The 13,645-nt window shown below is 43.5% G+C and overlaps 1 protein-coding gene across 1 annotated transcript in view; it reads right to left on the bottom strand.

Moving 5' to 3' along the window:
- The window catches only part of lrig1 (leucine-rich repeats and immunoglobulin-like domains 1), a 26,024-nt gene extending 19,826 nt beyond the window's left edge, over positions 1–6,198 (bottom strand). The window contains exons 1-2 of the mRNA XM_062469793.1: positions 5,206–6,198; positions 294–365 (exon numbers count right to left, since the gene is read on the bottom strand). Of these exons, the coding sequence (XP_062325777.1) occupies positions 294–365; positions 5,206–5,408 (275 nt within the window). The 5' untranslated portion in view covers positions 5,409–6,198. The remainder of the gene's footprint in view (positions 1–293; positions 366–5,205) is intronic.
- Positions 6,199–13,645: the final 7,447 nt, after the last annotated feature.

Below are 13,645 nucleotides of genomic sequence, written 5' to 3'. Positions count from 1 at the left end.
GCCCAGTCAACACACTCACCCTACGAGAGGAGAGAGAGAGGAGGATGTGCTGAGTCATTTTAAACACATGCACACACAGAGGAACACCCAGTCACACACCTTTTGGTGAGTGGCCGACCAGGCCGGGTGGTCAGGAAGAAACCTTGAGTTCTACGTGATTTATGTATGTATGTATGTGTGGGAGGAAGGGGGGCTCCTTGAGTGTCCTGACACTTTTCCCTAAAGTGTGAACTGTCCCCAAGTGGCCTGTCCAACCCATTAGTGTTTCCTGAGCCTGAGTGTTGTCTACTTACAGCTCTCGGAGGTTGGGCATGTTGGAGAAGACTTCTGGGTTGACGCTGGTCAGCTTGTTGTGGCCGAAATTCCTGTAGGGAATAGAGAAATGGATAAGCATCCTGACTATCTGCATTAATTATCAGTCCATTTAAAGATATACTGTCATGGGAGGGCATACATGACACAACGGCCGAAAATTCTATTAAACAAACTGTTCAGTGCCATTGGTGATTTCCTTGTATTTGTTTTGTAACCCGAATTTCTGTGAAACAACTATTCTGAGAAGCCTGTGTTGGCACTCCGGTGCAGTTCCTAAGGTCCTGATCAATACTATCGATACTAAAAGTGGCTTGAACCTGGCTCACTTACAGTGCTCAGCCCACAGTCGTTTATCTGTGTAACACTCAATTTGCAGTTCAGACTCACAGTACATTTAATAGCAGGCACTTTACTTGAACAGGCACTTATTACAGAGACATTTGTTCAGAGATAGGGTTACAAGCAACAGTTCTGGGCTACAGGGAAGCTCTACTCCTTGCTCCTCCACATGATAAGATACTGATCTTTCTCATGGACAAAATTCACACGGGTTCACTCTCCCATCCCACCTCGACAGACACACAAACGTAAACGGTGTCTCTCGGGGCTTGTCAGCAGACACTATGGGAGGCTGTGGTGTGTGCTGTCTCTCTGGGAAGGTTTGAGCTGGGAGACAAAAGGAGCCCACAGCCCTACTCCTGCTCCAGTCCAGACATGAGAGATGGGCTAGGAATGTTTCACTGGCCTGTGGAGAGATGGCTGCTTGTTCCCAGAGTCTGGGGACACATTTACCTGACGCACCACATTCCTCACCCTCTTTCCTCTGGTGGCAGTGAGCCCATCGCGGGTCTGGGACAAACTGATGTGACCTTTGATATGCGCTGTGACTCCAGTTTACCTCAGGTTAACAAAACCAAGAAGACTTTAAGAGAAAATTGGAGGGATAATAAAACAGCTTATGAAGGCTTTACAAACTGGATGTCGCACAACAGATCCCAAACATTACAAGGTACAGCCTCTCATAACCCTGAACATAACTGCAGAGCTCCCTCAGCTCCACAGATGTCTCTCTCTCCTTCTCTCTCTCCCTTTCGCTCTCTCTCGTTGTGCTTCTTGTCACTCTTTCCCTCCCCTTTCATTTCCTGCTGTGTGAGGAGATAATGGTAGAGTATGAGTGTCTGTGTGTGAGTGTCTGTGTGTGAGTGTCTGTGTGTGTGTGCCCCAGAGGCAGAGCCCTGACAGCGTGGTATGTTGTGATCTCTCCTCCCGTCGCCATTGTGCCACAGATTGCTAAATTGCCGGCCCTGCAACAGGAGGCAATTACCTCATTATACTGAAGCAAAGTGAAAAATCACAGGGTTTCTGTGCCGACCGGCACTGGGGGGCATGGATACTGCAGAGAGCAACACAGCGGAGAAGGAAGGAAGGCATCTGCAGAAAGCACCACACTACAGTCCTAACCATTGGCCCATCCCATAACCAATCACACACAGCCTAACTTCAGCCAGAGAGCAGCAGGGGCCCACCTTGTCAAAATGTCTGCACAGTCTATGAGTGTGTGAGAGAAGAGGGAGGAAAGCTGAGACCATTTTTATCTGTCCATCTCTATCGCTGATAAGCAGAGTGTGAACTTCGCTCCATGGAAGTGTGAAGTGATATGAGCGATAGCCCCTTGGAGCTACAGCTGGGAGACAGAGAAACTTTAATGGGCTGTTCCAAAGCACAATAAACTAGTCAAGGAATAACCTTGTGTCAGAGACAAGGGGGAGATCTCCCATAGGCCAGACATAGGGCCAGACAGAGCCTAGCACAACATTGTCCTCCCGCCCCCCACACACATACACCTTCCTGTCATAAAGAGCAGGTTTACAGCCCAGCAATAGCAGTGAGAGTGTACACAGGACTAACACCACAGCCACACCACCATGTTACACTCCTCTAAACATTGGGGGACAACAGAGAGAAACTATTGTTCATGTGCAAAAGCGTTTACCAAGATCTACACCTAAGTAAAACTGCACAGGTTTGAGAGCATGGTTTGTGGGCTTATGGGATCAGCATATTTTCTGGGCACAGTTTTCAGGTCCAGACATCCAGGAGGATTCCTCCCTGTGAACAGATCAGGCAGATCCAGAGTGTGCATCTTCCTCCGAGGGGTTCCCGAGGCGAGCACTCACTCGAGCAGGTCCACATCTTGAGCCCATGTGGACGGCCTTCCTCAGAGAGCTCCTGGCTCCATGCTGGAGTGGAAGTCCAGACACACTGAGGGGAGCCTGGCCTGTCTGAGGGCCGACACTGCTATCCAACACTCTCGTCGACGAGGAGCAAAAGTACACGCGCCACCTAATAATACGCTTGGGTTTGGATGCAAATGTATTGCGTATGCCATCAGCCAGATCCCTTGATTGTGAACAAAGGAAATGAGCCTGTCCTATTAATCTGGGGAAATAACATAAATAGCTCCACTCTGAAGACCTATTGTTCCAGCTCTCTCAACACACTGCTGATCTTATGTACACCACTTCAAAGTTCGTAAATGACTGATCATTAGACACTGAATTTCCTCTACTTTGTGTTTATTATGCTAAGAAGAAGAACATTTGGAAATAATTGCACTATTGTCCATGGGAAGAGAGACTTGGGCCAGCAATGGGCCCTGGTATTATAAACAGTATATGAGAATGTCCAGGACTTCTCTCTCTCTCTTCAGTTTTTTTGCATTGTTTGAGGACACTGACTGCTGCAAGTTTTCATGAAGGTTGGAGTGTTAGGCTCCGGTAAGCACACACACACACATAGCATTCTTCTATTGGTTTCCAGACTGCCTGTTTTGGGGGTATTCCGATTTACAGAACCTCTCTCCAAGTTTAACTTTTTCCTGATGTCTTCTCCAGATTTCCAAACTCTTCCCAGATGTACAGAATTCACAGATGATTCATCTATCAAACACACTTTGTAGACACCGGCTTAAACAAAAACGTGCAAGAAAAAAAAACTTGGCTCTGCGTAATGTCTTAACAAAAAGGCCATCTATTCTACTGACTGGATTCCTGGGGAATGACTTGTGGCAGCAGCTGCTCTATTGTCAAAGTCAACACACTTCCATGAACTCATTTCAGAGCTTCAGTTAATGTCATATTTTATCTGTACCTATGAAAGAACGTCTTGACCTTGACTTCCCGTGTTGTTTCCAATTTGTTCTCCAGTCAAGTTCTGAGCAGAAGTCATTTGATAAACACTGCATTTAACTAAAGGTAAACACTTTCAAAGTGTGTGAACTAGGAAAATATGCACAAATATGTGATAAAATCAGAGCGGTAGCGATAGTATCATCTTAAATACAAGGAGTTGGAGATGTAGAAATGTGGCTTTAAAACAATTCCCTGCGGACATTAAAGTCACAAGGCCCAAAAAAATCTATTAAAATAAACAAACTCGGCATAATCAGTCAATACCACAAGATTACAAGACTGCGTACGGAGAAATGCCCTGGAAACCACAGAGGCCTACTGCACACTGCTGCTCTTGTACTGCTGCAGCACTTCAGTCAGTCTGGACTAAACTGACAGGGAACACTTGTTTGTTCATTTGTTTCAAGCAATGAAAGCCTAAATATAAAAGGAGTTATCTGAGAATCATATATGTCCAATCCAACAATAGACACATATGATTTCACTTACATATGATTTCACTTAAGCCAAACGTTTCCACAACATTAAACATTAAATCTCCTTGGCTTGCTGGTGGCAGTTGGATTAGAGTCATAATGCAACGACATGACAGCCAGAACTGAAAGTCTGTCTAGTTTACAGTAATCATGTACTTATCTGGCACTTTCACAAACCAGAGAAGAAAGAGAGCCTTTACCTTTGTAGTACCTGCCGACACAATGAACTATCTGTAGTGTTGTGGAAATGTGCAGTCTAGGTGTTTTACAGATAATGCAATGCTCATAAATCCATTCCCTTTGAAAACAGCAAGATTGCAGGTCTTTAAATATGGACTGATAAGAGACTGATGCCATTTAGCTGTGGATCTAGACAATATATGCATACATCAAATATCACATGACCAGCTACAAATTTCACCAAAATATGTATAGTTACATGTGACAATTTACAATAATCATGTAGGCTACAGTTGAAAATGGCAAAGTGGCAACTGCCTAAGGATTATTGCTTTATTCATGGTGGCATAGGGTACTTTGACAAAGTTACACTCCTTACCTCTAAAATGTTCACAGCCTACAAGGTTGGTATGCTGTCCTTACTTCTTTTCTAGAAAATGTGCAGTCAATCCATCTAAACTCAGATTGGCCATTCAGTCAATTACATGACAACCACATTTCTGTTTCAGATCTAGGTTGTCTTTGACATTAAATCAGTCCTGAGTGGTGTGAAATTGTTGATTGCAAGTAACTGCTCTGTTGTCTTTTATTCAGTGGGAGAAAGACTGGCCAACAATGCTCCAAAGTGAAGAGACATTCCTCAATCAGTGGGCAAACGACTAAATTATTCTCCAAACGTGTTTAGTGTGGTTAATGTCCTGAGAATTCATGCTTAATTTAGCAGAAACGTAATTTAAGAGCGAAATAGGACTTAATATAACTCCTGGAATGAACGGATCTAACCGAGTCATCACAACTCAGTAGGGAAATCACATAGTTAAGTTTGACGGAGGGGATCAGATCATATTGATTAGACTATATATAGCCTATTGTTGTAGCCTACAACAACTACAAAAATGTTTAGGGGAAACCCTGGAGCGTAAGAAATAGAAAATGTATCCTTGTGTGCAATAAGGTGTTATGCTCTGAGCTATTTTCCGTTTGGCAAGCAATGTTGTGCCGATATGGGGGTCAATGATTACGGACGGCTGACGGTAACTTACAGCGAAGCTGTCCGATCTGGAAGGTCCAGGGGTATTTCTGTCAAATCCAAATAGCTACAGTCCACAGAATCTCCAGTGCATGTACAGTTCTGAGCACATGGTAATTCTGAGCTCAATCCATAATTGAGTAACAGTCCAAGCGACAAAACTAAATAAAAACCATAGTGAGAAAAAGATCCCATTCGTCCCAGGGAAGCCGCCATTTTGTATCCACTTTTAATAGCTCTGATCTCTCTATTCGTATCCACAAATTGGGAAGCTGATATAGTTTTCAAGAGATCGTGCAGTTTGTAGATAAATTCACATTAGGCTAAATATGTGGAAGATAGCATAACACAAGCAGTGTTAACACAAGCGGTATGACCAAGTCTAGTTTTCCAGAATAACAGAACCATTTAGAACACGTCAATTCCGAGTTCAACTTTCTCTTCTTCAGTCCGAAATGAGTCTGTTTGCCTATCAATAGGCTGTAATGAAAGTGTCCTTTAAGAAAAATAAAAAATACATCACAGCAAATTGTCCGATGAATGGTTGAAAACGAAGTCTCCTTTTTGGCAAAACAATACTTTTAGCAAGCATGTTGTCGACACTCAAACTTAAAAAACAATTTAACTTGGGATACTCAATGTGCACATACTATGGAGTATGTAGGCTACAATGTTATAACACTTCACAGCAGTGCGAGATGTAACAGCCGCAAGAAGTGACCAGTGCCGAAAAAGTCCATCGTTGATTTTCCATAACACCAAAATGCAACACCTTGCTCGTGTAGAATGATTCCAACTTCCCGTAGCCTATAGCCTACAGCATGAATACTTATCTGTGAATATCTAATCTATCAGTTAAAGGATGTGGTCAAATAAATCCCAGAGATTCACTAGATTATCAATAGCAGTCCACACTTATAACGTAGCCCAACAACCAGAGTTTTTTCTTCTAGTTAGAATACTTTTTTCCAGCGTTCGTTCCATAGTCCCACGTTGGATGCACAACAGGATTTCAGATACTCCCATTTCTACTGCAATTGGCTGTTCCAATTTGAGGAACAGGTCAGCTCCTAATCTCACTGGCTGCTGTAGTCTTCGGGCGTAGCAAAATTCGACAGCCAGTACCCAGCTGTCACTCACAAATCGTTGACCACACCCATGTTTCCCACCCCGGGTGTGAAACCGCACCACCTCCCTTCACTCTCACTGCTTCTTAAAGGGACAAAGACCAGATCAAAACACAAATCGGATAATCGTAGGATAGCCTCAACAAACAGGCTGTACTAGGCCAGGGATGGGCAGTATGAATGATACATGTATTTAAAGTACGTATTTCAAATACAAAGTAGGATTTCTAAATTGCATTTGATAGGTTTGATAAAAATATCTTCATATTTGGTATCAAAATACTTTAGTGTTTAGTATTTTGTATCTTTGTGACAAATCTATATGATGATACTGTAAAAACTAGTGCACAGTGCCCGTCATGCAGTCAGTAATTAAGATATCAGTGAGACACACTCACAAATCCTGGAACTATAGATAGATAGTGCACAGTTCCCGTAATGAACTCGGTGATGCACACACGTACACACACAGAGATGTCTAGAATTACAGATAAGGCACAGTGCCCGTGATGCAGTCAGTGATGACAGGTTTTTCTCAGTGGCTTTGGTACATTTCTTAGATCACAATTGAAATTCTCGAAAAGTACTTGTTCAATCTCCACATCATCTACTCACTTATGCACATCATGAAAGCATTCTTTTTCATTCTTTTGACCAAATTTCCGACGCTCTGGTACGTTCCTCCAAATGGTTATGTAGCCCACAATTGCTACATTATCAATTACTTGTGTCCTATTGATCAAAATGTATTGTATTGGTTCTCTGTTAAATAGTCTGAACCCCACAAACATTAAGACATTTGTTACGGTGTAGTACAGAGTGGACCCAAACGTAGCACAACATCTTTCGGAAACACAAAGATCTCATCCGTCTACCACGGAACTGCACGTTATTGGGTCCTGAGATGGACACCTGCAAAATCACAACTTTGCACAGTGCCCGGTTCCTGAGCTAATTTCCCCCCAAAAAACACTATAAAACTTGCAGAGGCAGACAGACAGACAGACAGACAGACAGACAGACAGACAGACAGACAGACAGGCAGGCAGGCAGGCAGGCAGGCAGGCAGGCAGGCAGGCAGGCAGAGATTCCTTGCATTACAGTACAGATGCTGCTTCTGATTGGTGCCTACTCAGTAAATTGGCCAGACTTGTTGAAATCAGTGGTTGGAGTTGGGTTAATACTCCTTGACAAGTTTTGTTGCTACTTTCTGATTGAATTTCTGGCTATTTAAAATCAAAACATATTGATAATTGCATCTTTAAATTTAATTGTTGACAAAGTGCTAAAATATTTGTATTCGACTTCCAAATAGGTGTTCAATAATTGATACATTGATACATTGTTTATTGCTAAACGTGTCATGCCCCTGGCTGTGACGCTGTTTTCTGTTTCTCTTTTCCTTTGTGTTCTCCTCCCTCCCTTTCCCTGTGTGTGCATGGGCGGAGTCTCCCGGGACAGACAACCATCCTCACCTGTGGCAGATCAGCAATCAACAATCTATGTGGACCCTGCTCACCATCCAGACTCTGCCAGATTGTTAACTCCGCTAGAACATAGAACATTAAAGACTACCTTTTGAAACTTTTTGCCTCACAAGTCCGTTTTTAAGGTCCGACCATTGCTGTACCGTAACAAAACGATTGTACCCTAACTGAAGTAGCTATTTAGTAGGATCATGATGTTGTATACCATTCCATGAATGACTGCCTGACACGTAATTTAATATTATATTTATGATTAACTATCAAATGATTCATTACTTAGAAACGAGTTGCTATGAATAGCGGTGCCATCAATTGTCTTCTTAGACTTGTTTGTCACTGATGCAAGGCTAGGCCCTTCATTACCAAACAACAAGGAACCAAATTAGGATACAATTATGAGTCATTAGCAAACTGTCAGTTAAACATTATGTGAATATTTGATCTGTTAACATGTGTCAGATTTATTGCATTACTAGTTAGGCAGAGAAAAGGTATTGCTATCAAACATTGTTTACTTAATCAACTGAATCAGTGTACTGGTGAAGGGATAGATCAAATAGGCCGATAGATGAAACGTTTGCAATGTGATTTAATGCTGCCTTGTAAAAGTATTTTTACATTACATTTACATTTAGTCATTTAGCAGACGCTCTTATCCAGAGCGACTTACAGTAAGTACAGGGACATTCCCCCGAGGCAAGTAGGGTGAAGTGCCTTGCCCAAGGACACAACGTCAGTTGGCACGGCCGGGAATCGAACTGGCAACCTTCGGATTACTAGCCCGATTCCCTCACCGCTCAGCCACCTGACTCCCATTTTTACAGTATAAATACAGTAGTTTATTTTGCTACATGGTGTATCAAGGTATTTGGAATCTTATTTTAAACTACATGTTGATGTATCTTTGCCCATCCCTGTACTAAGCTAGTGTTGGTTGAGTTGAAACATTTCCGGTCAACATTTAAAGACGAACTGGGTCTTGGTAAGGAGTTTTTTCAAAGATGAACTCAAACGATCCAATAATTCAAACTTATTGGAGGGATCATAATCAACACAGAAGACATACACTCAGAACTCAGAATAGTCTACTGGGAACCTGAATTTAGTAGAATGAGTGAGTTGTATGTGTGTGTGTAACCAGTCTGATCTTTGCACTGCTTGAGTGTGCCCTATAATGGTCTCGTGATAGCACATAATTTTTCCCAAATGGTGAAGTCATGTCCGCCCGTTGTCTGAAAAATGCACATCTGCGATAAATTGGTGCAGTTGTCAGCCATTTGGCACCATGAAGAGTTTTCCCCATAAATCTTTTTTTCCTGGCAATGACAGGTCATATTGATTGACTTTGTGTGAGCTATTGTTTATCGTTTCGTGTTCGGATAAGTCTCACATTTTCAAGCAATTAATCACTGCATGGTTGGGACATAGAAATTCACACCTGTAGCACTGCAGGCAATTCTCTACACAAGTTCCTCATTCCTTTTTTTGTCAGTAGGTTTAGGTTTCACATTGCATGATCAGGGAAAATGTGAGAAATGCCCACGTCAAAAAACTATAGAAAAACAATACTGACCAAAACTAGCAGTTGTAAAAATGTATGTCAGGTTGATTAGCTGTAATAGTAATGGAACACTCAAAATACAGTATATATCTGTCTGTCATGAGAGAAGATTTACTTTTATCCTTTGTCAAAGTTTGACTTTCTTCCTCAGATGTGAATCCATCATGTATTTGCTCGATCTTCCTGCTGGACCTCTAACTGCTGGTTGAAAGAATATGTTCAATAATTAACATTTAAAATATGTGGCCATGCATTTTAACATTCTTCTAACAGATACGATATTTGGATCAGGTACGTCGCTGGTCTATTTCCAGAGGTCTGTTGACATGTCTTTTAATATGATTTATCAGGTGCCCAGGCTGCAGTGAGTCATTGGCAGTACAAATAACTTGTGTGTGACATGGAGGGCCAAAATATCAGGTTAACATTTGGATCAATGCGACCAGCTCCTGCGCTATGAAATGGTCATAAAGACATCAGCTCAAGTTGGTCAACACCTTGGAATAAACTTGTCACACCAGAATCCATGCTTTATCAGACAGGTTTGTTTTCTGGATAACGCTCACTGACGTCGATGGCAGCACTACTTAAATTAGTCCTAGTCTGTAGCACTGAGGACAGATGCTGGACACATATTGCTATTTAGTAAGGGTTGTGTTCTTCTGGATGGGTTGATTTATGTCTGTCAGGACTAAGAGATATATGCTTGTTAAGCGGATTCACAGTGTGAGGAAGCCATTAACATCTATGGATTCCGCTGCAACTTTGACACTGGCCTTCAACTGGGCCTATTGTGAGTGAGCCTTGACTGACAGAATGGAGGACATGAGTCTGTCATGAGAGGTTTCTGTAAGAAGATAATGAGTGAACCAGATGAGTGAGCCTCTCTCTCTCTCTCTCTCTCTCTCTCTCTCTCTCTCTCTCTCTCTCTCTCTCTCTCTCTCTCTCTCTCTCTCTCTCTCTCTCTCTCTCTCTCTCTCTCTCTCTCTCTCTCTCTCTCTGCATGGATGTTTTTTCACGCCAACCATACTTGCGTTTACACAGCTGGAATGGGATAAAAGAGTCTGAGGTGAGGGCAGTTAGGTAGAAGAGGCAATACATAAAGACATTGGACTTGGTACCGTGTGTTTGGGGGCTGGGAGAGCAGGGGCCAGACAGGGTTAGGGTGTATTTGGTGAGTCTAGTTCTAGAACATATTTTTCCCATTTTGGATCACTCCAGATTTTTACAGCGGGACGGGGGACTGGGGGGGGGGGGGGGGGGGGGGCTGGGTCAGGATGGGTGGGGGGGTGCGGAGGGATCTGTGAGGCCCCCAACGTGATTTATCATGCTCGTCTTGCTGGAATCTTCAAAGATAACGAGTCATCTGCTTGAGCCATTCATCAGCAATAAAATGGAGAGGCGTGAAACGAGGCCAACTCATCACACTCTCGCTGGATGGCTAACAGGTGTCGGGGAGAGCGTGGAAATGCCTTGCTAATGGGAAGCAGAGGCAAGTTGGACACCTCCTCATGATACCAGGCTGTTTACTAAGTGGCATTGTGCGTGAGTTTGAAGACAGGAGGGAAGAACATGGATGTAGGTGAATGGAGAGAACCGCTCACAGAACAACACTCTGAGCAGCTTCCATACCCTGCAAACATCCCCTACATCGTTATTATTATCTTGAAGCAGACGTTTTCATCCAAGCAACATGTGTGTTCATCTACAGTACAGATGGTACATCCCTATCATCGTCAGTAGAGCTTCTACCACAGGATATCAAAAACAGCACAGACTTTCTTGAACACGTAACTTGGAGTCAGGTGGCTGAGCGGTTAGGAAATCGGGCTAGTAATCAGAAGGTTGCTGGTTCGATTCCCCGGCCGTGCTAAATGATGGTGTGTCCTTGGGCAAGGCACTTCACCCTACTTTCCTCGGGGGGAATGTCCCTGCACTTACTGTACGTCGCTCTAGAGAAGAGCATCTGCTAAATGACTAAATGTAAATGTAACTGCCCGGCACAGTTTCAGCTAAACGTTCGCCACCAAAGCTATTTGATAGAGTGTGAGGTACCAGTCCTGCCCACAGGTCATAACCTAAGCACCTGTTTCTGAAAGGAGAAGGCAAACAAAGACCACAGTGAATAAGGGAGGGGCTCTCTGCTGCTATGTGTACTATGTATACGCCCATACTGCGTTCCACTGAAGCCCTCTGCAGGTGTCCAAACAAGCTGGTGGAAGTTTTTTATATTTTTTTATATATATATATGGAAAGTGTGTACAAACATTTACATTTCTCACCTTTGTTTGTTTTAATGGAGTGAGTGAATCTCGCCTTGCTCTGCCAAGTTCCTATCACTGGGCAGGGCATGGCACCCAGCGATCCACTGCATCGCGTTGAGAGATGACTCATCCCCCCGACAACAACCTGTTGAGCCATGGAGAGAGAGAGGGGTGGTGGAGGAAGGGGGTTCTTGCAACCCTGTCAATGTCAACCAGAGTGAAGGCATGCATTGTCAAAAGAGGGCCACCTTCTCAGCTTGTTTCGATTTCTTTTCAGCAGTTGTTTACCTGTGTCCACATCCCTTGTGTTGTCACCCTGTGAGACAAAGTTGAGCTCAAGGCCTTGACTGAATCACATACTTGGAAGGGTGAGGGTGGTTCACTAATACCGGCATATTATTATTATTCGTCTGTGATTGTTTTTGTAGGATTTGCCTATAGAAGGTTCCATAAAAGAAGTAATGGCCTGGAACGTCTTTGTCAAGACACAGGTTAGGAATGCCTGGAGCCCAGGTTCTTTGAAAGGTGGCTTCTGTGTGGAGTGGCTGCAGTGGCAAAGCTGCTTTTGTCTGCCAGCTTTCTTTGTTCTGTGTTTTTAATAGTGAATGCAGAAGTGCCATGAAGAGCTTCTCTCTCTCTCTCTCTCTCTCTCTCTCTCTCTCTCTCTCTCTCTCTCTCTCTCTCTCTCTCTCTCTCTCTCTCTCTCTCTCACACACACACACTCACCAGGCATCTCACGTTAGAACAAAGTGTAACACAAAGCTATCTGCAAAGTCACGCTCATCGATTACATTTTTTATTTCATTTTATATTAATTCTAAACATGGAAATACTGCAAGCATGTGAGTTGATATCCCTCACAGTTGTCTACCCATAAGTAAAGTGTTTACAAATGCACTGTGCAGCTTAATAAGCCAGATAAATCGGAACGACCCAAGAGTCTAAATTAAATTAGAGCTTCAAACGCACTCCACTGAAGTACAGGCCGGAGGTGGAAAATTGAATTCATTTGAAGTCACATGATCGCCATTTACTGCATAAAGAAACATATGCCTCTCTCTCTGTCGTATATGTTTACGAGCAATTCATTTGACATCGTTACGATATCTTAAGTGTATCATTAACTGTGGAGAAATAGCAATTAGGTGGTGTGTTAACTTGAGCAGTTTTTTATGTGTGTGTGTGTGTTCTAACCCAACGAAGAGAAACAGTGAGTTGTGAGTATTCTGTGGCTGCCCTATCAGCCACAGAATACAGCAGGAATTGTATGTGCATCCCCACATGTGCATCCAACGCTGATTAATTCAGCAGAAACAGAAAAACTTCAGCTATTCTTAAGAACCTATGATCACCACATTATCAGCTAAATTAATGAATGTGGATCAGCCAAACTTTCCCCTCTCACAAAAACTCTTTCTTTCACCACGGCTGGGGGGCAGGGCCCCCCGGGGGGTGCTCATTAAGGGAGCCTCTGGGACAACTTGTGTAGCTATGGGGAATAAAGAGGAAAAAGGAACGGTTATCCCCCTTTTCTCTGCGTTCCCCTGGTCCTGACAAAACGGTGCTGGAGAAAAGGGGGGCTCTGGCAGACCTGAATGGGAGTGGAAGACTGTGGCTCGCTCATGCAGAGAGCTCCCATCCCCTCTGTACCTGGAGAATAGAGTGACCAGCTGCTGCACTGGGCCCTTTTCCCCTGGCCTCTATAGTGCCTCTCTGAATGGAGCCTGAATACGGAAAGAGAGGAAGGAGGGAGGACGAGGCTCGAGGGCTGCTGGAGCCCAGGTTCCCTCAGAGAGAACAGCTCCGCAGGTTTGCTTGAGACACGGGGTTGGGAAAGCTGGGTTTAAACGATCATAATAAAATGAGAACGGTGTGAAAACCTAATTGGAAAAGTCCATTATGTGGGCAGTTCAAATGGCTCTTTGACCAAATCTAAATTGGCAGGGCACTCAGCTCTGTGTATGCAGAACTCTGGAAAATCTAAAGGGCAGACTAAATGTTTCCGACATTATAA

The sequence above is a fragment of the Osmerus eperlanus genome, chromosome 1 (genome assembly GCF_963692335.1).
Source record: "Osmerus eperlanus chromosome 1, fOsmEpe2.1, whole genome shotgun sequence".
Taxonomy (NCBI): domain Eukaryota; kingdom Metazoa; phylum Chordata; class Actinopteri; order Osmeriformes; family Osmeridae; genus Osmerus; species Osmerus eperlanus.
Note: the sequence above shows the minus strand (reverse complement) of the source record. Positions and strands in the feature narration are given on the sequence as shown.